The sequence below is a fragment of the Heloderma suspectum genome, chromosome 4 (assembly GCF_057233095.1).
Source record: "Heloderma suspectum isolate Gila_16-S chromosome 4, 16-S_ref, whole genome shotgun sequence".
Classification (NCBI taxonomy): domain Eukaryota; kingdom Metazoa; phylum Chordata; class Lepidosauria; order Squamata; family Helodermatidae; genus Heloderma; species Heloderma suspectum.
The window spans coordinates 13,282,495-13,308,708 of record NC_139461.1 but is presented as its reverse complement, the minus strand read 5'-3'; the positions used below and the strand labels follow the sequence as shown (position 1 = coordinate 13,308,708).

General features: G+C 43.1%; 1 protein-coding gene across 6 annotated transcripts in view; it reads right to left on the bottom strand.

Annotated features, from left to right (window-relative positions):
- Positions 1–602: 602 nt before the first annotated feature.
- TRAPPC9 (trafficking protein particle complex subunit 9) overlaps positions 603–26,214 on the bottom strand; it is a 579,153-nt gene continuing 553,541 nt past the window's right edge. For 4 of the 6 annotated variants that reach the window (XM_084848693.1, XM_084848696.1, XM_084848697.1 and 1 more), the window contains exons 22-23: positions 7,406–7,629; positions 603–4,352 (exon numbers count right to left, since the gene is read on the bottom strand). In XM_084848693.1, the coding sequence (XP_084704819.1) occupies positions 4,173–4,352; positions 7,406–7,629 (404 nt within the window). In that variant the 3' untranslated portion in view covers positions 603–4,172. Of the gene's footprint in view, positions 4,353–7,405; positions 7,630–18,475; positions 18,501–26,214 lie in introns of those variants that run through there. The other 2 variants (XM_084848692.1, XM_084848699.1) reach the window with 2 other exon arrangements.

Sequence of the window (26,214 nt, the reverse complement as noted above, 5' to 3'; positions counted from 1 at the left end):
AAAAAGCAATAATGATGACAGCTGACACATTTCCATTAATGTACAAGATGTACAGAGAGATAGATCACGGGACTACAGTTGCCAAAACAGTACAGTGCTGCACATGGGGGCTGCAAACGCCACTAGAAACAATACCCTTCATTACATGTCAGCCCTCTCTGCAGCCCCAGAATGGCCACAATGCTTTAAAATGGATTCAGTAGCAATCCACTAAAACATAAATAAGAGCAGCTATTAAAATATACGGAGATGTAATGTGTTTGTTCACAAAGGACGCAGTGCCTGGCTGCAGACCAGCTTCATTGCTGCCTCCCATTACATACCCACTTGGTGGCCAGAATATTGATGATAAAATGGGCACCTTATCATCCTGGCTTTGCTGAATGCAAGAATAATACATGAATGCTTTTGTGCTGCTCCCATTCATTTTAATGGGCTTGTACAGGATAAGCCTTTACCCATGGGTCATGTCCTGCCTGCCTCCTGTTGCTTTTAATGACTCCCAAAATCTGCCATCAGAGGACACCAGTTCATTTTACCCCATAGTAAGATCTCTATGAACAAATGTACTGTGCACATTCTCACTGGGGCCTGCTGCATTGTCCCTCAGCACCCCTTTGTCCAGGTCATTATCCTTTTGCCTCCTACAGCTGCCTTCTAAACCATAAGCTTAAACCATAAGCTTGCCAATTGTATGTGCAGCCCTGTTTGCCTGCATTCTTATGATGTAATCCAAGGCTCCTTTCTTCCTGCACAGCTTTTAGACTATCCTTAAAACAGGAAACTTTTCTTTACTATTTAAAGGAACAGGAACATTAAGGGTTTTTTAAAAAAAAATCTGAGGTGGTTGTGGACCAATAAAGAGCAGCACTGTGCATCCATTGTTTTATTTTTCTTTTAACAATCCTAGTTTTATTGAACAGAATAATATTGAACTCCAGGCCAAGAGACAATTTGAGAGTCTTCCATAGGGCTCCAGGTGATATCAGCAGCTTAAGTGTCATGTAATTACAAGCAGTAAAACCACAGCAGAAATAGGCACAGTAGAGTCAGGCAGATGGGTAAACAAATGCTAAATATTTATTTGGCAAGTTCAACTTACATATTATTTCAGTTTCTCCAGCATATACATGCAATAGACCAAATTCTGCTCCCAGCTGGTAAAAGGGTTTAAATAAAAGAATGGCTTAACTCATCTAAGTTGGGTTGCATCAGATGTATAAGTGGAAGTTGAGCTACTACAGATCACATTGGGAGGGGAAGGAAATTTACCTGCAGTTCCAGAAAAGAAGAAGGGACTGGGGGTGGGAGAAAATTTGCTTGAAACTCTTGCAAGAGCATTTCCTGACAGCAGTTTCAATGGAAATCTAATCAATTAAAGACACAAGCATTAAGTAGAGGTAGAGCTACAGCAGCTTCCTTTGGAATATTTGTCTGTGAAAAAGTGACACCACAATCGGAGGTTTACTTCTCGCTGGACAATCTTCAGGATTCTAGAACTGCAAGAACTGCCAGTTTCCTCTCTCTTGCTCAGGGGTGTGCAAGCAAGCAAACTGGGAGAGTGCCAAACCAGATAATCACTAACATTAACAAGGGGAAGGTTAGAAGCTACATTTCTATAATGGAACAGACTTCAAAGGTCACCTTGCACAGAGCAGTATCTACTGGTAAGCAGATGCTTCTGGAGAGCAGTGGCAGAGTAGACTGTAAGGCGGAGGGAACACACTCTTTCTATGCACAGCCTGGATGTGCTGTTTTCCCAGTCATGATTGCAAGAGTTCATAAATGAAAGAGCAAAGACAATGCAGAAACATTTGCCCATTTGGAAATGTTATTGGCTGTTAGGATGAGTGACCAGGATTAGTAGCTAATACAGCACAATTTACAATATTCTTTGCTCATCAAAAGCAAGAAGTAGGAGAAAGTTTGCCATTAAATGCCTGCCAACAAGCTTAAGAAAATGCTAAATGGGTTCTCTGGCTATTTAGTTAGTGCTCCATAGAAGGGCAGATGTGCATCCTGAAAAATTTGAGTGGAGGAGACCGTGGGATTTTCAAAAGGTGAAGTTGAGACTTAGCTCCTAATTGCCCCATTACCTTTGGAAGTCAGGCAACCTATGCAGTATAGTCAACTGTGACTGCAAATTTTGATAAAATCTAAGAAAAATCCAACTAAATCGTAGATAATTATCAACTGAAGCAAAAAAAAATTCCATTCCTCAGGAGTTGTTTTTAAGTGTGGTGTTTTCCACGGCCCTGAGTCCTTTACTGCACTCCTTTATTCTCCGCAGTAGCTCAGACAGTTATTTCAAGGGGGGGAAGGGATATCTTTTCATGCCTCCCAGCAGTTGCAGTAAAAAGACTGGAGGAAATATCTCTTGCAAATGGAAGAGGGGAGGAGAGAGATGTGAAACCCCTATTGCACCATCATGTTTTCTGTCCCGTGAGGCCCGGACACATTGTAAGTAAGTGCGTATGATGAGAACAAGCCTAAAGGTGAGTGCAAGAAAGAGGTTCTTCAAGCAAGCATCCATGTGACTGGCTTATATAGCTGTCCATCTACCAAAAATATAGATTTCTTGTGACACTGCCATTCAACATCTGTGATACTCTCCTTTTGAATTAATGAAACCAACGTAAATTTACCTTCTGATTCCCAAAGCCCAACACGCTATGGAATTGAAATATGATTTCGGTTATTTGAAAAAAGATTTTAAAAGAATCGTGTCTTCCTCAAGTAAAGTGAAAAGTAGGAATGCAGGATCAGATTGAACACTTTCTGTGAATAGTGTGGTTTTTATGTCAACATTTTGTGTTATTTAGAAGCTGCTACTTGAAAGACAAGACCAAAGTGCACAATATATTATGCCAAGCTATGTTTTACTCAGATTACAAAATAAAAATATCAAGGTTAGGTGCTGCCTTCTAAGCAACAGCATTCTAATCAGTGGTCAATTAGAGAACTCTAACAACCGTGCTAAATCGGCCCTACATGTGCTTTGACAAATGTCAGGTTTACAGCTAAAGTAACCAATGGCAGCTGAAGTGAACTGGATTGTGTAATGCTTATTTGAAATTCTCTTTCTTTGCAGCCTGTTTCAGTCTGGAGATACGTGGTCAGCAATATCCAATGCTTAAATCAAATACAGTATAGACCAGTGCAGTTGTTACCTTCTCTGTCTAGTAAAGAGAGTGGGGAGTAAAATGGAGGAGGGACGAGTACCCATTCTCAAGACTATTATCAGGTTTTCTCCCCAGATTGTAACAAGTGAACAGGGCCATAGATTCCCTATTTTGTGTGATAACCAGTGCTTTAAACATTTCTGATGAGTTCTGAGCATCACCTCATTCAACCACATAGGGGTTTGTAATCAAACTGTGCCAAATGTTTCTGTAAACTGGGACTGATTGTGAAAGTGGCAAAGTTGTCATCTGAGTGTCCTATCAGGGGCTGTGATGCCACTTTTCCATGTCATCAGGAATATCATCAGTGACAGAGCAATATCTGAAGCCTGACACCTTGGCAGACCAATCAAATTATGTTTTTGCCACATCAACATTAAATCTGGGCAGGATTTTTTTAAAAAAAGTTTGACAAAAATTGAACATAAACCCCAAATGTGATCCTAGGAATAGGGCCCGAGTCTGCAGATGAAGGAAGAAGAGGGATGTATTCTGAGGATGCATTTACTACACATTTAAAAGATTCTAGAATATTTGTAAAAGTTCAAGAGAGAAACAGAAAGTCGCTTTAGAAATTCTGCCCAACTGGGTCATATTGTACATTGAGAGAATTTAGTGGATATCCTCCAACGAGACAAACACTGGTACACTATCTACTATCCAGTTTGAAGCCTATATCTTAAAAACTGGTGGCTGAAGCCCAGTGTTACATTTCAGCATCAATGCAAGCGTCTTTGAAAAAAAGAAAAGGAATGTTTTCCAGTAAACTATTTGGAAAGGAGGAAAATCCAGGTCTTCAGTATGCTCAACAACATCTTCTCAAACAAGCAAAAGCAGCTGTCCAGTTACTATCAGCCAATCGTGGAAAGCACTTGAATGCACCTCTGCAGAACTAGAACTCTCGGACTGGAAAGCAATAGAATGGAGTCAAGTGGAGGCCATGCCCTGCCTTGCTGAGCATGGTGGCTAATGCAATATTACACGGTACATTTACAATTTAGTCTGGATCACAGGCTTCACAGCACGGATGTGAATGTTGGGCAGGCAAAACCATGAGAGGGGAAGCTCCCTGTTGGAGTTGTCTTCATGGAATTTGATGCTCAAGTAGAAATCACCCGTATAGAGAAAAAGGAGGGCTCCAATGCACACTGAATGTTCTGTTGGTTTGACCTGAAAGAGATGGATGGGAGTTATTTTAGCAGCAGAAGGAGAAATGTATAGTCAGTTGCCTACAGTTCTATAGTTTCTTCCAACATTACAGAATGTTTTTAGCAAGCCTTATAAAATGCACCTTAGGGCTGTAGCTCAATCATAGCACATATGCTCTGTATGCAAAAGGTCCCAAGTTTAATCCCTGGCGTCTCCAGGTCTGACTGGGAAAGGTGATTGTCTGAAACTTCGAAGAGCCGCTGCCAGTTAGTGCAGCATCTACACAGTGTAGACAATACTGACACAGAAGCACCAAGGGTCTGTCTCAGTCTAAGCTCACTTCCTATGTTTAAACAAACTTAGGCTGCAATCCTATGTATGTTTAGTTAGAAAAAAGTCCTTACAACTCCCAGTATGCTGGTGGGGAATACTGGGAGTTGTAGGACTGTTTCCATCTTAACACGCATAAGACCTTAGAGCAATTAAACTGGGGAACTTGCAAAGTAATGTATTTTTATTTATTTATTACATTTCTATACTGCCCAATACCTGAAACTCTCTGGGCGGTTCATATATACTTCCTACTAAACCTCAAAAAAACCTTCATTTTTCACATGAAATTGTATTTTTATTTGGAAGTAAAGTAAAAATATAGGCAACAAAAATGATCACACATAACAACACAACAAGATCACTTAAGGAATAAAGACAGTTACTTATTACATATCCTTAGTATATCATGGATATGTTTGTGGAACAACTAGGATAAAACAGCCTAAGGAGAAGCTCACTAACATGTGAAACATTGGATATATGTTATACACACACACGCACGCACATTAAGGTTTTGGTGATATACAGATTTATTTGAAGTTAATCAGTCAATTAATTAATCTGTTACAGGGAACAATCTTTAATTGATCAACAGCTATATTAAATATTAATACTAGATTCTAACAAGAAAGATCACACACACACACAGACACACACAGACAGTATTATGAGAATGGTACGACAACAGCTCATGGTTATGCAGAAGCACAAAACAGGAAGTACAAAACAGTACAGGCCTGAGCCTGCGCAGTGGCCTCTGGAAACCACACAATGCTGAGTGTTACTTGGAAAAGAAAAACCGGAGGTGGGGAGGGGAAAGAGAGGATTAGCCTGCTTGAGTCTCTTACAGCTTATAGTACCCTAGAGGAAGGAGAAGAGGAGGGATGGCTGTCTGGAACCCTGAACACTTCTGCTAGTGGATGACTTTTTGTTGCGGGTCACATTTCCTTCCTCTAAGAGTGAACTTAGGCCATTGAGTTCCTGTCCACTTGGGAGTGAAATGTCTTAAAAATAAGGCAGTGGTTTCTACATACTTGGAGGTAAAAGTAGAGAAGACTGTAAATTAAAAGAAAAGGGTATTTTTAAAAAAACAAAAACGGCCTATGAGCATCTAGAGCTTACAAACTGTTGAGGTGTCAGTTGGTGAGGGGGGACTGCGGGGGAGGGAAGAAGAGAGAGTTGGGGCTGGAGCCCTGACTAGCCTACAGAAAGCTTTCTGAATGGGGGATTAGGGTGGGTGGGGGAATTCCTGCCATGCACTCTGGTGGGGATGGGGATTCACTGCACCATTTTGTTGCAGGTCCCACTTGTTCTTCCCTACCACCAGTGGAGGTTGGTGGCTCCGATGTCAGTGGGGCAGTGAATCCACTCTGAGTCTCAGTCAGAACCAATCAGAACTCTAAAGGAGTTCCACACCTTGGATAGCTCCTTTAGAGTTCTGACTGAAACGTGGAGTGGAATCACTGCACCACTGACATCGGAGCCACCAGCCTCCACTGCCTAACTCAAATTGATCACAGAAACCCTGCTCAGGGAAACCTTTATTATTGATTCTATTGAGGCGCCCTGTTTGTGGGGGGAGGGGGTGGCAGGGTGGGATGATGGTAAATGTAGAGAGACAGTGAAAGATGAATTGCAGGGTGTTACAGACATGCTGAGAGCCATGAAGATGTCCATTTGTTTGCTTGTTTTTAAATTGGCAAGAATCAGGCCTGGTCTAACAAATTGCTCAAGAGAAAATATTAGTGCAGAGCAAAAGGGTTATTAAAGTGACTGGATTAAGGTAGCCAAGAGAAAGCCAAAGGAATATCAATCAAGGTAAAAGTGTTTGGCAGGCAGAATCAGGTTTTCTCATAGTTTTGATTCTGGTACAATAAAGAGCAGTGGGAACACAACTGATTCAGCCATGAAGGCCCAAATTATTTTTTCAGGGTCACCCAGCTGCAGCATGAAGAAGCCAAATGGAAAGAAACGGGAAGCGTGGCAGCCTCTACCACTGAAGGTTGTTTAAGTAAGATGCTCTGGACAAACAGCTCTCAAGCTGTTGGTCTGGCAGTTCTCTGTAAAGGAGTTTGGTTCAGACTTGATGACTCTGCAAAGCTGTGAGGGAGTGCAAGCCAGCTTTCTTCCAGAGATCCGTTAAAAATCTGCTGTACAACAAAAGGTAAGCACCAGCCCTCCAACTCCACTAGGATCAACTCATGTCAGAAAAGAGGTGTTAACTTGGTAAAATGGCACAGCTCTGCCCTCAGGTCATAGAAAATACTATGCTTTGAGAAAGAAGGACATACTGTGCCTTCAAAATTTACTGTGGTATACCGGGACAACCTGCGGCACAAAAAGATAGCTAACAGTTCACACCCTTTCCCCATTCCCACTTGGCTTTATATGAATCAGGATATTAATGCAATGTGGTAATTGACCATGAATAAAACTGTAAGATTGGCATGAATTCAAAATGGAAAGGTAGAATGCGGAGGGTTTTTTTCCCTTAATGATAGATTTTTAAAAACGGACTGGATCTGGATTTCTCTCTCTCAGCACAAACAGTGGGATACGCAATTAGGAAGTGGGCATATCCAACATTGAAGTCTACCCTTCGCCTACCTAATATGGTAGATGAGGAATTCCAATGTATCTTTCACAGGAATCACTGCATAAACCTGCACAGCTGGCAGTGGTGCTTCATTTTTAAAACATTTAACATGGAACCAGCTAGAATATTGCAACGATGGACTCACTGTATCAATATAAAAGGTGTTGGATCCAACAAAAGTGATGCCATCTTGAAGATCATAGTTGTGGACGCCATTTTGGTAATCTTGGTATGGGATCACAGTGAGAGAGAAGGGGCCTATGCTGCGTTTGCTCAAATTGGTCAGCTTCACTTCCAGCTTGATGGGGTCTCCAACTGTGCAGTCTGCTACAATGTCACAGTCACAAAGCTGTCCCTCCACTGACACATCTGTAATACAAATACCAAAAGACAGGATCATAGGTTTATGCTTCAGGAACTTGGGTTCCTTAACAGTTTCACAGCACTAAAATAAACTACCGAGCAACTAAAGATTAATACAACAGAATCACACCAAGCCAGCGATGTATATAGCTTTACTTACGTACTTACTGTACCTTTAAGCTGCCCAATAAGCAAAGTTATCTGGGTGGTGTGGAATACATTAAAAGCATACAGTGCAAACAATAAAACAAAGAAGTGCAGAATGAAACCATGATAAAGCCAGAAGCAAAGAATAAAACCATTATGACATCATAAAACCAAATTAAAACCAACAGCAGAATATAAATGTTTATATATTGCGTATATATTGTGCCCTGTCATCTTTATTCATATATGACTTATAAACATGCTGTGAATATGTTGCGTGGTCACTGTGTTGCATATTTTCCAGGTAGAAAACTACTCGGAGGAAAACTTGCTGGGGTAATCAAGTGAGTGTGTATCTGAGACGCGAAAAGCTTAAAATATTATCTTCCAAGGATATGACTCCACAGTGAAGAAACTCAATGAACTGGAAGCATGAGGAGTTTTCAATAACAGCAGAGCTCTTAATAATGGATGTATGTATCCATACCATGCAGACTTTCCCTTCATGGATCACTGCCTTGTCGTGGCGAAGGGGCTTGTGTAACTCAGTGAAGCCATAAGCTATGCCGTGCAGGGCCACCCAAGACGGACAGGTCATGGCGGAGAGTTCTGACAAAATGTGGTCCACTGGAGAAGGAAATGGCAACCCACTCCAGTATTCTTGCCAAGAAAACCCCATGGAACGTATCACAAGGCTAAAAGAGATGACGCTGGAAGATGAGCCCCTCAGGTCGGAAGGTGTCCAATATACTACTGGGGAAGAGCAGAGGGAATTTCCAAGTAGCGCCAGAAAGAGTGAAGCGGCTGGGCCAAAGCCAAAAGGACACTCAGCTGTGGATGTGTCTGGTGGTGAAAAGAAAATCCGATGCTGTAAAGAACAATATTGTTTAGGAACCTGGAATGTCAGATCAATGAATCAAGGTAAGCTGGAGGTGGTCAAACATGAGATGGCAAGATTGAACATGGACATCTTGGGAATCAGCGAACTCAAATGGACAGGCATGGGCGAATTTAATTCAGGTGACCATCATATCTACTACTGTGGGCAAGAATCCCGTAGAAGAAATGGAGTAGCACTCATAGTCAACAAAAGGGTGGGAAAAGCAGTACTGGGGTACAATCTCAAAAATGATAGAATGATCTCAGTACGAATCCAAGGCAAACCATTCAACATCACAGTAATTCCAGTCTATGCCCCAACCACTGAGGCCGAAGAAGCTGAGGTTGATCGGTTCTATGAAGACCTACAACACCTTCTAGAACTAACACCAAAAAAAGATGTCCTCTTCATCACAGGGGATTGGAATGCTAAAGTAGGAAGTCAAGGAATCACCGGGATAATAGGCAAGCATGGCCTTGGTGTACAAAATGAAGCAGGACAAAGGCTAATAGAGTTTTGCCAAGAGAACACGCTGATCATAGCAAACACTCTTTTCCAACAGCACAAGAGGCGACTTGACACATGGACATCGCCAGTTGGTCAATATTGAAATCAGATTGATTATGTCCTTTGCAGTCAAAGATGGAGAAGCTCTATCCAGTCAGTAAAAACAAGACCTGGACTGACTGTGGCTCAGATCATGAGCTTCTTATTTCTAAATTTTGGCTTAAATTGAAGAACGTTGGGAAAACCACTAAACCATTCAGGTATGACCTAAATCATATCCCTTATGAATATACAGTGGAGGTGAGGAATAGATTTCAGGGATTAGACCTGATAGACAGAGTGCCTGAGAAACTATGGACGGAGGTCTGTAACATTGTTCAGGAGACAGCAACTCAATCCATCCCAAAGAAAAAGAAATGCAGGAAAGCCAAGTGGCTGTCTGATGAGGCTTTACAAGTAGCTGAGGAAAGAAGGGAAGAGAAAAGCAAGGCAGAAAGGGGAAGATATATCCAACTGAATGCAGAGTTCCAGAGAATAGCAAAGAGAGACAAGAAGGCCTTCTTAAATGAACAATGCAAAGAAATTGAGGAAAACAATGGAATGGGAAAGACTAGAGATCTCTTCAAGAAAATCGGAGATCTCAAGGGAACGTTTTGTGCAAAGACGGGCATGATAAAGGACAAAGAAGGCAGGGACCTAACAGAAGCAGATGAGATGAAGAAGAGGTGGCAAGAATACACAGAAGAACTATACAGGAAAGATCTTCATGTCCCTGATAGCCATGACAGTGTGGTCACTGAACCTGAGCCGGATATCCTAGAGAGTGAAGTCAAGTGGGCCTTAGGAAGCATTACTAACAACAAAGCTAGCGGAGATGACAGTATTCTAGCTGAGCTATTTAAAATCCTAAAAGATGATGCTGTTGAAGTGCTGCACTCAATATGCCAACAAATTTGGAACACTCAACAGTGGCCACAAGACTGGAAAAGGTCAGTTTACATTCCAATTCCAAAGAAGGGCAACACCAAAGAGTGTTCAAACTACCGCACAATTGCGCTCATTTCACATGCCAGCAAGGTGATGCTCAAAATCCTACAAGCTAGGCTTCAGCCGTATGCGAACCGAGAACTATGGGAAGTACAAGCTGGGTTTCGAAGAGGCAGAGGAACTAGAGATCCAATTGCCAACATTTGCTGGATCATGGAGAAAGCAAGAGAATTCCAGAAAAACGTCTATTTCTGCTTCATTGACTACGCTAAAGCCTTTGATTGTGTGGATCACAACAAACTGTGGTAAATTCTTAAACAGATGGGAGTACCAGACCACCTTACCTGTCTCCTGAGAAACCTGTGTGAGGGTCAAGAAGCAACAGTAAGAACCGGACATGGAACAACCGATTGGTTCAAAATTGGGAAAGGAGTACGACAAGGCTGCATATTGTCGCCCTGCTTATTTAACTTATGTGCAGAGTACATCATGAGAAACGCCAGGTTGGATGAATCACAGGTCGGAATTAAGATTGCTGGGAGAATTATCAACAACCTCAGATACGCAGATGATACCACCCTAATGGCAGAAAGCGAAGAGGATCTAAAGCGCCTCTTGTTGAGGGTGAAAGTGGAGAGTGCAAAAGCTGGTTTGAAACTCAACATTAAAAAACCTAAGATCATGGCATCTGGTCCCATCACTTCCTGGCATATGGAAGGGGAAGAAATGGAAGCAGTGACAGATTTTATTTTCTTGGGCTCCAAGATCACCGCAGATGGTGACTGTAGCCATGAAATTAAAAGACGCTTGCTCCTTGGGAGGAAAGCTATGGCAAACCTAGACAGCATAGTCAGAAGCAGAGACATGACCTTGCCGACAAAGGTCCGTATAATCAAAGCTACAGTTCTCTCAGTAGTAACATATGGCTGTGAGAGCTGAACTATAAGGAAGGCTGAGCACCGAAGAATTGACGCTTTCGAATTGTGGTGCTGGAGAAGACTCTTACGAGTCCCCTGGACTGCAAGGAGGTCAAATCAGTCAATCCTAAAGGAAATCAACCCTGAGTGCTCATTGGAAGGACAGATACTGAAGCTGAAGCCCAAATATTTTGGCCACCTAATGTGAAGAGAAAACTCCCTGGAAAAGACCCTGATGCTGGGAAAGATTGAAGGCAAAAGGAGAAGGGGACGGCAGAGGATGAGATGGCTAGCTAGCATCACTGATGCAATGAATATGAACTTGAGCACACTCTGGGAGAGAGCGGAGGACAGGAAGGCCTGGCATGCTATGGTCCATGGGGTCACAAAGAGTCGGACACGACTTAACGACTCAACAACAACAACTATGCAGACTTACAGGATAAGCTAAAGAGATGGGTTCCTTCTCCAAGGAGCTTACAAAATAAATGACTGTAGATTCATTTTTGTGAAGGTTGTCACAGAGAGGAAGGCCAGGATCTCTTCTCGATCATCCCAGAGTGTAGGACACGGAATAATGGGCTCCAGTGACAGGAAGCCAGATTCTGGCTGAACATCAGGAAATACTTCCTGACTGTTAGAGCAATATGACAATGGAACCAACTACCCAGGGAGGTGATGGGCTCTCCCGCACTGGAGGCATCAAGATGAAGCTGCACAGCCACCTGTCAGGGATGCTTTGACTTGGATTCCAGCACTGAGCAGGGGATTGGCCTCAATGGTCTTACAGGCCCCTTCCAACCCTACTATTCTATGATTCCATCCTTTAAGAGGACAGGGAGGGGCCGTACCTCAGTTTGATAGAACACTTGCTTTGTGTGCAGAAGGTCCCAGGTTCGATCCCCGGGTTCTCCAGGTAAGGCAAGGAAAGAATCCTGCCTGAAACCCCCGAGAGCCACTGCCAGTCAGTGGTGACAATACTGGGCTAGATGAACCAACGGTCTGACTCAGTATAAGGCAGCTTCCTATGTTCCTATGACAGTTAATATTTGCGTAGCGCTTTCAAAATGCTTTACTTGCATTATCTTTTGGAATCTTTACAACCACCTGTAAGGTAAGTCATTATTAATACCCTTGATATTGCAGATGTGGGAGTCTGAGAGACAGGCTTAGGTAAGGCCATGTAAGTTTCATGGCAGAGGTGAGATCTGAACCATGGAGTTCCAGACTCAAATAGATTAAATGGTGTGAGAGAATAAAAATTTATTTGCTGGGTGCCAAAAGGACAACAATGCTGGAACCATCCAGGCCTCCCTGGGAAGGGGGTTCCACAAATTTTTATTTATTAATTAAATTATTAAATTTCTTAATCGCCCATCTGGCCAAATGCGGTGCCACCACTGAGAAGCCTCTTCCCCTGGCCATTACACCTGCCTTACTTCTAAGTGCAGGGGCATCTGGAAGACAGCTTCAAAAGATGACTGCGATACACAGGCAAGTTGGTACGGTATGGTATGGGAGGTGTTCTTTCTGATTGTTGTTGTTCAGTCATTAAGTCGTGTCCGACTCTTCGTGACCCCATGGACCATAGCACCCCAGGCCGTCCTGTCCTCCGCTCTCTCCCAGAGTGTGCTCAAGTTCATATTCATTGCATCGGTGATGCTATGTAGCCATCTCATCCTCTGCCATCCCCTTCTCCTTTTGCCTTCAATCTTTCCCAGCATCAGGGTCTTTTCCAGGGAGTTTTCTCTTCGCATTAGGTGGCCAAAATATTTGAGCTTCAGCTTCAGTCTGTCCTTCCAATGAGCACTCAGGGTTGATTTCCTTTAGGACTAAGTTCTTTCTGATACATGGGGCCTAAGCCATATAGGGCTTTAAAAGTAAGCAGCAGCACTTTGAATTGTGCTCAGAAACAAACAAGACATCTTTCAATATTAGATTATATATATTCCCACTAACTGGTCCCACTCAACATCCTGCTGGCTGTATTTTCAATTAACTGCAATTTCAAAACAGTCTTCAAAGGCAGGCCAATGTACAATGCATCACAACAGCCAATCCTAGATGTTACTGGAGCATGGAAAACTGTGGCCAGGCTCTCTCTCTCTCTCTCGGAACAGCTTTTAGCTGATTCACCAGTCTAAGTTGATGAAATGCACTCCTTGCCATAGAGGCCACCTGGCCATCCAGTTATAAAACTGGATCTAGGAGCAACCCTAGGCTGCAAAGTTGAACCTCTAGGAGTAATGCAACCCCATCCAAAACAGGTTGAATACCATCTCTCTGAACAGAAGAACCCCTGTTTCCACAGAACCACAACACAGACTGGCAGTAGGTAAAGATGATCTATGGCTAGCCTTGCTAAAATGGCTGGTGTTAGTTTATGGTCCTTGCTGCTTTATCATTCTCACTAGTTCTTTGAGAGGCTGATTCCATCTCCATGAAGGTACGTGCCTATTGGGAAGGCTGTGACTACTTATGTAACCTTTCAAGTGGGACTACCCCGAAACTGAACTTACAGACCACTGTCAACATTTTCATAGGTATTGGTCAAATATATCCACGAAGCAGTTACGGTTATACAAGCAGACGCAAGGTGGACTGGAAAGTGGAAGGAAAGTGTGAAACAGTTTTGGGGAGAAGACTCATGAGTAACAAATGGTGGATTGTTGGTTCTAGAACCAGCATGCTGGATGCCTACATGGATATTTGTCAAGGCCAGGAATAAACAATCCAATTAACAGAGTGACTTTCAGGAGCAGAGCATGTCTTGCCAGAATTTGCAGTGTAACACATACATCACATTCACTAATACCCAGCAAGTGAGAGAAAACAGATTTCTAAATGTTGTTGTGCTAATAAACCTTGCCTATTTTTTTTCCGAGTGCATTCTCAATCTGCTCTCCATTTTTTGGCTCTGCAGTATGAGTGGATGGTAGAAACATTGAATGCTACAGAGATGCTGGAATTGCTTGTCTTGTACCCATACTGATTAGTGGTTGTCCTCGCTAAACTATGCACATCTCAGCAAAAGAGACTTGCAGTAGCTTGGCTAGGGAGAGGCCACCCCGCCCCATGCATCAAGACATGACAGATGTCCCTGGAATGGGAAATCAACCCAAAGGCCTCTCCAATGTAGGAGAGGCCTCCAGGATGCTAAAGGGAGGGACACCTACTAGGCTGAAAGGAGTGTGAAATTATCTTGGATGCGGCTTCTGGCCTAATCAGCACTAATCTGTGAGAAAAGTCCCAATGGGTGGGGTGCCACCAAGATAAGAGGGAGCGACTCTCTCTTGGTCCCTACCACCCTCCCCCATGGCAGAATGAGATGTAGCATTCATCTCTTACCTTCACAGAGAGGAGTGTACACCAGATAAACTTGAACAAACTTTACTCTTATAGTGTTCATAATGCTAAACTTCTACTGGATTTTGGACAAAGTGCCAAAGCGTATTTTTATAAAATAACAAGCTGCTCTCTGTTGACATTCCAGGCATACTGCTATGAACTGACACATTTGATCTTAAGGCTGAGGAACATTTCTTCATTAATTAATCGAATACAATTCTAATTCTAAAAATGTACAAGACTTTCTGAGGTATCAGCCACATCCAAGTATTGCCAACATAGGTAGTATTTTAGTCTGCATTCCTTCTTTTTACCTTACTTTCGGCTCTCAGCCAATGAAGCCAAATGGCAGAACCTTATCAGCTGAACTGTGACACAACAGCAGGAGAAAAGATTACAATAAAGACGACATCAGAAACTTACATTTTTTGGTGGATTTGTTTCGCAACAATAAGGTGAGATCAAATGGGTCAACCTCTCCATTCAGTCCCCAGAATCCCCATCCCACCCACCCACACACCCCACCCCACCCACACACCCCACTGGCATTTTTAGCTTGGTCTGCTTAATTGCTTTAACTAAACCTAATGTTATTTTCACTACAGTCACACACACACACCTGCCTTGTATCATACGTGAAGATTGTTCTCAATATTTCAGTAGAATGGCAAAAATAATTCATATTAATTTCAGGCTTTTCTTACATTTTCTCACAAATAAAACAGGTGAAGCAGATTTACAAACTGGTTTGCAGATGACTTTTTAAGGGTTACCTCTTCATGTGGTTCCATGTGAAATCTGCATTTGTACATGGGTTCAACATGTTTCTGACTTCTTTGTCACAACACACCTGGCAAACTAAATTTTCTAGTCTTGCTGGGCAGATTAGGCAGGAGTACTAAGTGATCACAGACTGAACCCATTCACAAGAAAAAGTGTGGAGATTGCAATATGCCTATAAAAATGAATGTGTTAGAACATGGTTGTGTGAATTCTGAAAAAAGAACACGCTTAAGATTCTTCAATCTCTTTGTTGAAAGAGTAGGGTGAGATACCTCTTTCTTCTTGCCCAATAAATTTCTAACAATTATGTTCGATAAGAATCTTTGGAGAGAAAAGTCTTTCATTTAGGAAAACTCGTGTCTTCTCTTCCTACCATAGTAGCAGCACATGACTAGATACTTCACTAGCTGCCAACTAGAATGCTAGTTGTCGATGATGAACTAGATGAACTATCAATCCATCGCTGAAAGCTGATCATGCAACTGAAACACCCAGCCCCAAAGACAAAGAGGGCAGGGCCAAAGGCAAAAGGGGTGGGGCCAAAAAAGAAAAAAAATCACCAGCCTATTGTAGCTTAAAGCTTTTACTACCTTTAACTAAGCCGTAGGAGTTTCAGAATGGGCAAAAAACTGCACAAAAGCTGGCTGGGGGCATGGCCTTTTGGGGAACCCCAGAAGGCTGGATTGGGTCCCCGGAGGGCCAGATTTGGTACCCAGGCCTGAGGTTCTGCATGTACTCCAATAACAGTCAACAAAAGCATAACTTTCCCTCACTTTCCATTTTATCCTGTTGGTGCACAACACACCTTTTCATGTGGTGGTTCGAAGTGTCCCTCCTCCACATCCAATTAAAATCGAAAAGGTCACAAAACGGCAGCCTCAAATCAGATTAATTTCTTTCATGTTCCTCACAGCCAATTAGTCTCAGATTGATTTACAGTGTGTATGTGTAGAGAGTCTAATTATTTCCTGAACTCAGTAGCAGAACTTGGCACCTATGAAAGTGTGCAGAGAATCACCTCCGTCAAATGATCAAAGTAAGTTTGCATACGCCTGTGTGGGTAGTAGAATATTATGGTAAGCTACATCCAGAGATGGTCACATGTGAACAGAGGAAGTATTTCAAAGCTTCACTCTCCTCCTGACACAGAAATGATCCATTGTCCCACGTGGACCAGTTTTAATATGTTCACTGTAAATGGAGGAAAGAGACTCATGTAGAGAGTCCTGTTGCTGTGGATTCTACTTACTAACACAGATGGCATATAAAAGCTGAGATTACTCTAGCGGGTGCTTTGGGAGTAAATCATTATTGGCTCTCACTTACAGTAGCTCTAAATCTTTAGCACACTAACCAACTGGTGAGTGCTATCTTTATCTTCAGAGTTATTTATTTTTTTTAAAGGTCATTAGTGTTTTGAAAATGCAAAGACAAGAGACTAAGTGGAACACTGCTGAAACGTTTAAATGTTATGGAAAGACAAGTTGGCAGGGGAAGAATGCAGTGGCCATAGTTCCTCCCCCTGCAGGAAACGTGTGTAGTATAAATCTCTCACCTCTTTGAGGAGCTGAGAACAATGAATGGATTGACTCCCACAAAGCATGTTCTCCAGCCTGCGACCTGAAACAGAGGTGCCATTTGACCACCACAACTGGAGGGTGCCAGATTGGGGAAGGCTGACATACTCTTGGTTTGACCCACTAGGACTCTTTGTATGGTCTTCATTACAAAGCAGTTCCTAGCAGCCTTTTGTTTCGGCTTGACTAGGCACATTTGATAGAAACACTTTCAGCTACTCGACTGTTTTCAAACCTTCCAAATCTGTTTGAACACCATTATGAGATGTTTTCATCAAAGAATCCCAAGCATTGCTATGCCCTTTGAGACCCATGTATATTTCTGCATAAATCATTTCCATTAAATCTTCTAATCCTATGGCATCTTTTACTTTCACACTTGCAAAGCAGAGGCTTCACATCCTCATTTCTCCATTAGGAAAAAGCCAGCCGTAGACAGATAAAATCCAAACAAAACTTACTGCCTCTGTCAGGCTCATTATACAAATGCCAAATGGTAATTTCATGACAGTCAAGTCCCTTAGTTACATGCATATTTGCTTTAAATTTGCTGTATGTGTTTCACAGCCGTTAAAACACCCTTGTAACTAGCATTTAGGCTTGGAGACAAAAGACTGGTGTGTTTGCCAGAGATGAAAGGAGAAAACAATTAGAGAAAACCGTATGGATAACTGGAATATCCAGGTGGCAGAGGTTTAGACAATGCAAGTTCTACAGCAATACCTGCTATGCTAATTCTTGAAAGTTGCACCTGGAACTCTCCTTCTCACTTGCGCTTTAAAACTGTTTTTCATTCATCTCTTTTGAGCATCATAAGAATCTACAGGGGATTGTCATGGCATGATCTAGAAGCCAGGCTAGGGTCCAGATCTGGAGATTTAGCTGGTCATCAGAAATTTTTTGGAGCAAGCAGATGTGGTAGTCAGAAACCTTAGTGAGGTTCCATAGCCAAAGATGGTAGCCCAAAAGGTCTGTAGGCAAATGTAGCAAGATGAAGGTAGCCGGTAAAGCAAGAGGCAAGGCCATACAGGCACAAGTCTCAAGCAAAGCAAAGTCTGTGTTAGCCAATAACAGGAATGGACTTGAGGCCAGCCACTGCCAGAATAGGTCCAGCTCCAATAAATGCATTATGATTTTTAGCTTGCTCTCCCCTGAAGGGTCAAAGCAAACAATCATTAAAAATGCAGAATCTAGACCAAACTCTAGACCACTGCTGGCTGCCTTGGAGCTGCAAGGGGTAGGACAAACTGGTGCCATCCTGAGTGAGTCAGAGACCATTGGTCCAGTATTGCTTAATCCATCTGGCAGGTGGAAACTGCCCCCCATCATCTCCCTTGAATCTGAGACCTTCAGCATGCAGTGCTTATGCTCTGCCACTGGACCTCCCCAATGTTCCCTCTCATTGCTTGGGCTTATTAGTCCTATCATAGATGCAAAGCATGGGGCTCAGCTGCCCATTACCTGGATGGAGGAACTCCACGCAAACCGCTCTGAACACTGAGAAAGACCGAGATAAAAATGAAACAGGAAATAAATGTGTTCCCAGATAAAAAGGTATTACATTCTTTCCAAAAGACACACAAGCTTAAAGTCCCATGAAGTTCTGGAATCAGGGAGTTCTAAAAGTGGAATACGGCTCACAAGAATGACTCTCTGCACTGCTGGAATGGGTGATCACAGCCAGAATAAGTACTAATGGTACCAACCTTTAGAGTTTGATGCCTTCACAGTCTGAGGAAAGAGAAGTTGGAGTCATTACAGCTATTTTTTAAACAAAAAACAAAAGGCAAATCAAGACAGAAAGCAGGGTGGATTTAAGTGTTGCATGCATTCCGAACACAAAGCCACAAGAATAATTTTTGCATTGTACATAATAACCAAACATTGTGGAACAGTCCATTGCTTTCATAATCCTTTTTCACTGTCTAATTTCTGGCAACCTTCCTATGCATGAAAAACATTTTTAAATTGAATTAGTGTCATTTTGTTCCCTTCCAAAATTAAACAAGAAAGAAAGAAAGAAAGGAAGGAAGGAAGGAAATAATCCTGAATGTGTTCTAACAAGAGCAAGTAGCAAACACCCTTTGATACTTGATTGCATTTTTTCTGCAGGGCTCTGCAAACCATTCTTTTAAAGAATATTTTCAGAGCATTTGGGGAGGGGGGGAACCCATGTGAGTGAAAAAATTCTCAAGACGTTCAAGACACTCTTGGGGATGGAGGCTTACAATTTGCAGCAGCTTTGTTTATTTCATCTTTTTGTGGAAAAACACCAGCTACAATTTTCCTGCTGATCTGGTGCCATTCTGGGCTGCAATGCATCTGAGGAAGGACGCTACATGACAACATATTGTCTTTCAAGGTGCACAGTGGAGGAAAAAACATGGCTGTCCCCACTACCCACTTCTATAGTAGCTATTAGCTAATACACGAATGCACAGAAAGTGTCTCACCACCTTTTGAATCCAAGAATGGGGCTCTGAAGGTGGTGAGGCACTTTTGATTGCATTGGCTGGTGGAATGGAGGGGGGAAAATCCCTGCAGCTATTTTCAGGGTAAGGACTGCATATTTTCTTTCAGATCAGAATCTTTGCCAGAGCAAGGCCAGGTAGCATCTTGAAAGCCAGATGATAATACTATGGAAAACCCAGCTATAAAGCCTTGAACTCTGGCTTGCAACCAAGGGGTGTCCAAGATCAAGATGATGCAAGATTGCAATCAAGGAATCCTGAGCCAAAGGACAAGACAAGTTGGGACTAAAAAGGGGGGAAACTGGAGGAGAAGACTAGGGTAGAAACAGGAAATTCATTGAAGCACAAAAATAAGAGCTGGCAATAAAAGGCTATAGCAGACAGGTGGCTCAAGCATCATGGAAGCATTATACCAAGTGACAGTGAAGCTGGCACCAGTTGTTACTCAGCCAAGAAAAGTGCTGGTATCCCTTTAGTAGGAGAGCCAGGGGCAATTTCTTTACTGGAACAACCCCTGCTGCATATGGAATAGCACTGCAAGGCATCCCTGGCGGTAAATGAATTCCAGATTTTGTAAATGTTACTTCCAATGTACTTAGGACTATAAGCACAGGAGGATGGGGAAAAGGGAAGCTGAATGGTCAACTTACTTTTTCTTTTTTTAAGTAAGCCTTCTTTAAGTAAGCCTTTTACTTATGGAGATACAAGGAAAGATATAAAGAAAAAGTGCAGGCAGATTCTGTTCAGTTGCTCACCAAGAAGCAAACTTAATCCCACCTTCCAATGTTCTAGCCAACGAGTACAAAGGCACTGAGGTGTTACGAGCACTTGGCACATAGCTTTCACTTTATTTATTTAATTAATATTTTAAATACACTAAACTAATGTATTTTTGACATATTAGTCATATTGAGGTTTCTCCTGTTCCATGCCTCCTAGGTCTCTTTTCCACCCGCATATTCTGGCTACAGTCTACATATACTCCAAATGATCACACACCTAATGGAGATGGATTGCTACTGAGAACACGTACATGATAATCCTAATAAGATCAAAGGCAGGATTTTCCAATTGGAATAGCTAGTCAGCCACCATCAATGATGCTTAAAAAGCATAGAGACAGAAACAGATTACCGCCACCCATTATCACATTTCGTATTGGTATTTCAGGTCTAAAGCAAAACCCGTTTTCCTCTTTAACATCCAATGCAGATTGTATTGAGTTTTCACTGTAGAGATGCCAAGAGACATAGTGACATCACTTTGCATACGTATACAATTGTGGACAATGGCAGCTTTCAATTTTTACTGACTTTTCTGGCTGTGTTGCTAGACTCTCTCTCTCTCTCAAAATGCCCTTTTATGTTTATTTAATCAATCAAGTTATATTCTGCTCTTCAATTAAAGACACACTCCCTGGGTGGCTTAAAACTTAAGAGCTAAATTAAGAAACCATAAAACCATAGCAAGAAACAAATAGCGAATTATTTATTATGATTTATTTCATTTCTATACCACCCAATAGCCGAAGCTCTCTGGGCCGTTCACAACAATGCAAGTTCACAATTGCCCCAGGGCTTGTTCTCTTTACCCCTCCTCCCAGATGAATGGCTGTTTCTAGCAGATAAATCAACTCTAGCTTTTGGACTATTTGACTGATGGCCCTGGCTTTGGCTCTTCAGAATTATAGCAATGGAATTCCATGCTATTGCTACTCCATGGCTGACTAGCCGTTCCAACTGGAAAATCCTACCCTTGATCTTATTAGGATTATCAGATAAGTGTTCTCAGTAGCTATTGATTTTGTAGTAGAAAGAAAGAAAGACAGACAGACAGACAGACAGAAAGGGCCTATTTCAAAAGCATGGCTTTACTTTTCTGATTTGTTCACTTGGATTGCATTAGCTTCCCCTCCATTCATCAGTTCACTTTTAATTCTCAGATCTATCTTTGGCAAACTGTTGATCAGTGTTCTCTTTTGGAGCAGCTCGACCTTTTGACTGTTGAAAAAAATGGATGTAGTACAACTTTCTTCAATTAAATCTTCATACTAGGTGATGTTTGCTGGAAAGAAAAATGTCTGGCCCACTGTGCTCTGGGGGCTTGGGGGCTCAGACATTCTCACCACAAAACGGAATGGAAGCTACACATTTAAGAAATGTGATCTTTCAGAGATTAGAACCTGGGAACTTGAAGGAACACAGGTTCCCACATCAACCTGTCTGCACACAAGGTGTTTGTACCTTGTATTGGGTACCCGGGACAGATTAGGGATTCTGTTGGTGTACCGCCCACCCCGCTGCCCATCAGACTCCCTGCCTGAGCTGACGGAGGTGGTCTCGGACTTGGTGTTGAGGACCCCTAGGATGATGGTCCTGGGGGATCTCAACTTCCATGCCGAGGCCGCTGTATCCGGGGCGGCTCAGGACTTCATGGCCGCCATGACAACCATGGGGCTGTCCCAACATGTCATCGGCCCAATGCATATAAAAGGACACACGCTTGATCTGGTTTTCTCGACTGGGCAGGAGGATGGTGATCTGAAAGTGGAGGAATTAACATCTGTCCCTTTGTCATGGTCAGATCACTTCCTGCTGAGGTTTAGACTCCTGGAGGCCTTCCCCCTCTGCAAGGGTGGGGGACCTATTAAAATGGTCCACCCCCGGAGATTAATGGATTCTGATGGATTCCAGAGGGCTCTGGGGGATTTTCCTGCTGGTATGGCTGGTGCTCCTGTCGAAGCCCAGGTCGCTCTGTGGAATGCAGAGATGACTCGGGCGGTTGACACGATCGCGCCCAAGCACCCTCTCCCTCTGAGCAGAACCCGGCCAGCTCCTTGGTATACACCTGAGCTGAGGGCAATGAAGCAAGAGGGGAGACGGCTAGAACGCAGGTGGAGGAAAACTCGTGCTGAATCTGACCGAACACAGGTAAGAGCCCACTATCAAGCCTACTCTGTGGCAGTGAGGGTGGCAAAGAGACAGTTCTTTTCCACCAGCATTGCATCTTCTCAGTGTCGTCCAGCGGAGCTTTTCTGAGTGGTTCGCAGCCTGTTACATTCTGGGCCAGGGAGAGAGACGGTGGAACCCTCGGTAGCACGCTGTGACAAGTCTGCACAGCACTTTGAGGATAAAGTCACTCAGATTTGTCATGAATTGGACACCACCATTAATGCAGTTCCATTGGTAGAGGCGTTCAGAGCACCGTCTGGTCCAGTTTTATTGGATGAGTTTCAGTTACTGAGGCCTGAGGATGTGGACAAGGTGCTTGGCCAAGTCCGATTGACCACTTGTGTGCTTGACCCTTGCCCTTCATGGCTTATTAAATCAAACAAGGAAGGGTTGTCCGGCTGGGTCCAGGAGGTTGTAAATTCCTCCTTGAGAGAGGGAGTGGTGCCTGCCACTTTAAAAGAGGCAGTAATTAGACCACTCCTGAAAAAGCCTAACCTGGACCCAGAGGATGTTAACAATTATAGGCCAGTGGCCAACATCCCCTTCCTGGGCAAGGTGCTTGAGCAGGTGGTTGTAGGACAGCTCCAGGCACTGTTGAATGAAACAGATTATCTAGATCCATTTCAGTCGGGCTTCAGGCCTGGTTTTGGAACGGAAACTGCCTTGGTCGCCCTGTGGGATGACCTCTGCCGGGAGAGGGACAGGGGGAGTGCGACCCTGTGGATTCTCCTGGACCTCTCAGCGGCTTTCGATACCATCGACCATGGTATCCTTCTGGATAGGTTGTCTGGGTTGGGAGTAGGAGGCACTGCACTACAGTGGTTCCGCTCCTACTTGGATGGCCGATTCCAGAAGGTGGTGCTGGGGGATTACTGCTCTGTGCCATGGCAATTGTGCCATGGGGTTCCACAGGGCTCTATTTTATTCCCCATGCTGTTTAACATCTACATGAAACCGCTGGGGGAGGTTATCTGGAGGTGTGGGCTGAGGTGCCATCAATATGCAGATGACACCCAGCTCTACCTCTCTTTCTCATCAAAACCAGGTGAGGCAGTGGCTGTTCTGAATCAGTGCCTGGACACGGTAATGGATTGGATAAGGGCCAATAAACTGAAACTCAATCCAGACAAGATGGAGGTACTGTTAGTGGGTGGTTCGTCTGCCCGGCTAGGTGATATTCAACCTGTTCTGGAGGGGGTTGCACTCCCCCTAAAGGATCAGGTTCGTAGTTTGGGGGTGCTCTTGGATCCAGAACTGTCACTTGAGGCCCAGGTGAACTCAGTGGCACGGAGCACTTTTTATCAGCTTAGGCTGGTATACCAACTATGCCCTTATCTGGACAGAGATAGCCTAGCTACAGTTATCCATGCTCTGATAACTTCTCGTCTGGATTACTGCAATGCGTTATACGTGGGGTTGCCTTTGAAAACGGTCCGGAAACTTCAGCTGGTCCAAAATAGGGCAGCAAGATTGTTAACAGGGACTGGCCTGCGAACTCATATTACGCCAGTACTTTTCCAGCTGCACTGGCTGCCAGTCCATTTCCGGGCCCGATTCAAAGTGCTGGTGTTAACATTCAAAGCCCTTAACGGCTTGGGGCCAGGTTATCTGAAGGATCGCCTCCTCCCATATGTGCCTGCCCGGACCTTAAGATCATTGTCAGTGGCCCTTCTCCGTGAGCCCCTGCCAAAGGAAGTGAGGCAAGTGGCTACTAGGAGGAGGGCTTTTTCTGCTGCAGCACCCCGGCTCTGGAATGAGCTCCCTAGTGAGGTTCGCCTGGCGCCTACATTGTATCCCTTTCGGTGCCAGGTGAAGACCTTTTTATTTTCCCAGGCATTTTAGCTTTCTAAATTTTTATCTTTGTTGTTTTAAATCTGTATTTTAAACTCCTGCACTGCTGCTAGGTTTTATTGTGGTTGTATTGTTATATTGTGGTTTTAATGTTCTATATATTTTAAATTGTTTTATTGTGTGTTGTTTGGTTTTAATTTTTGTGAACCGCCCAGAGAGCTTCGGCTATTGGGCGGTATAGAAATGAAAGGAAATAAATAAATAAATAAATAATAAGATAATCTTCCGTCAGTGCCCCACCCACCTTAAACAAGGAAAGTAGAAACTAGCAAGAGGGCCTTCTTAGTTGCGGCACTCTGTTTGTGGAACTCTCTCCCCAGTGAGGCTTGCCTGGTGCCAACGTTATGATCTTGTTGGCACAGGACAAATACTTCTTTATTCTTCCAGGGCTTTAAAATTATTTTTAATACTGCTTTATGCATTGTTTCATTATTGCGATATGCTTTTTATGATGTCCTGATTTTATTGTTTACTATGTATTTTTCTAAACCAAACTGGAAACGCTGTGTAAGTAAATAAGTAAAAGAAATCAGTGCATTCCTTTTGACTCCTTTTGGTGTGGGCCTATACACACTTTCTTTTACGTAAATTCCATGATGTGCTACACACACTTCCTCTTTCACTTTTTTCTTCTAATGCTAACTGATTGGTGTTACCCTGCAGTGGAAAGTTGCATGTGAACAATTCAGCATGAAGACTAACTGTGGACCCACGTGTGTCAGGCTAACCTTTGAAATTACACCTGCCCAACTTTTGCTGACCTATATCTTGAGCCCCTCACAAGAGACTGGTGTAGAATTTTACCTTGAGTTGGAAACAGCTGTGTACTAAAATGCTTGGTGTTTTACTTTTTGACCTCCTCACATCTTTGAGTCTGACTCAGGCATCCATATGCTGGATTGCTAGGCCTACTCATTGGTCACCCAGAATACTCTGATGTTTTTGCTGAAATAATCTTGCCTTCAAAGAGCTGATCAAACAATTTCTAGGCTGAGAACACTGTACGGTAGGTCCACAGTCCAACGCACCTTCCCGTCTTCTGTATGATGTAATATATAATGCAGGGGTAAATACATATCTGTAGAGTGATGTTCCAGATTTTTATGATTTCACCACACTTTTTTTTAGTATAGAAGAACTGGGAATACTGGACATCCCAAAGTGCAGGTTTATCTTAATCTGGCACTAAAAGGGTTAAATAATTTTGCTAACAAAAGACTAAAGATGGCTAATTTGATCGGGAATAATTGAATGGTCTGAATGAGGGCTTTGGGCAGACCTACAAGAAGACCCCCTAAAAGAACCCAGACTCATATTTAAGAAGGCCCCATACTTATATTCCAGACCACTGACCCATGGGCAAAAAGACCCCGAAATTGTGACTCTATGCTATTTAATGTTATAACTAAAAATTTACAGGACTGGCTTTGAAAGAAAAGGAAAAAAATGCAAAGTAGTTTTGCAGAGCAATAGCAAGGTCATGGCTAACTGTGCTGGCAGAGATGCTGATATGAGCAAAAGAACAGAAGAACTGAGCATGCTCAGATGCCAACTGAGGGGAGAAAAAAATTACATGACATCTTCTGTTGTGCACCTGCAAAGACAGGGGAGGAAGTGGTAAGGTGGATGTGACTGAATATGACTGAAGAGGAAGATGTATTGGGGAGAAACACATCAATCCAGCTAGCCTGCCTAGATGCTAAATGTTTTAGGAAGTCTCAGATTAATCCTTCAGTGATAGTGCCTGAAATGTTCCCAAACCATGTGGGCATAAAATGTAAGACTGTTGGAGGGGGTAGGTAGACACCTCGCTTCTGATTCACAGAATCACAGAATAGTAGGGTTGGAAGGGGCCTACAAGGCCATTGAGTCCAACCCCCTGCTCAATGCAGGAATCCAAGTCAGAGCATCCCCGACAGAGGGCTGTCCAGCCTCGTCTTGATTTGAATGCCTCCAGTGTGGGAGAGCCCACTACTACCCTAGGTATTGGTGAATGGGTGGTTTAATCACCCACACACCTTATTTTTATTGGAAGATGGTTGCCCCATCATTCATTAGGACCCCCACCTCTGGCCAGAAAAGTGTATTAAAGCATAGGTAGTGAGAGCTTGCACTTCTTTTTCTTTGCTTTGCTCTCTAGCTGCTTTGGCGTTGATTTTTACTGGATTACCG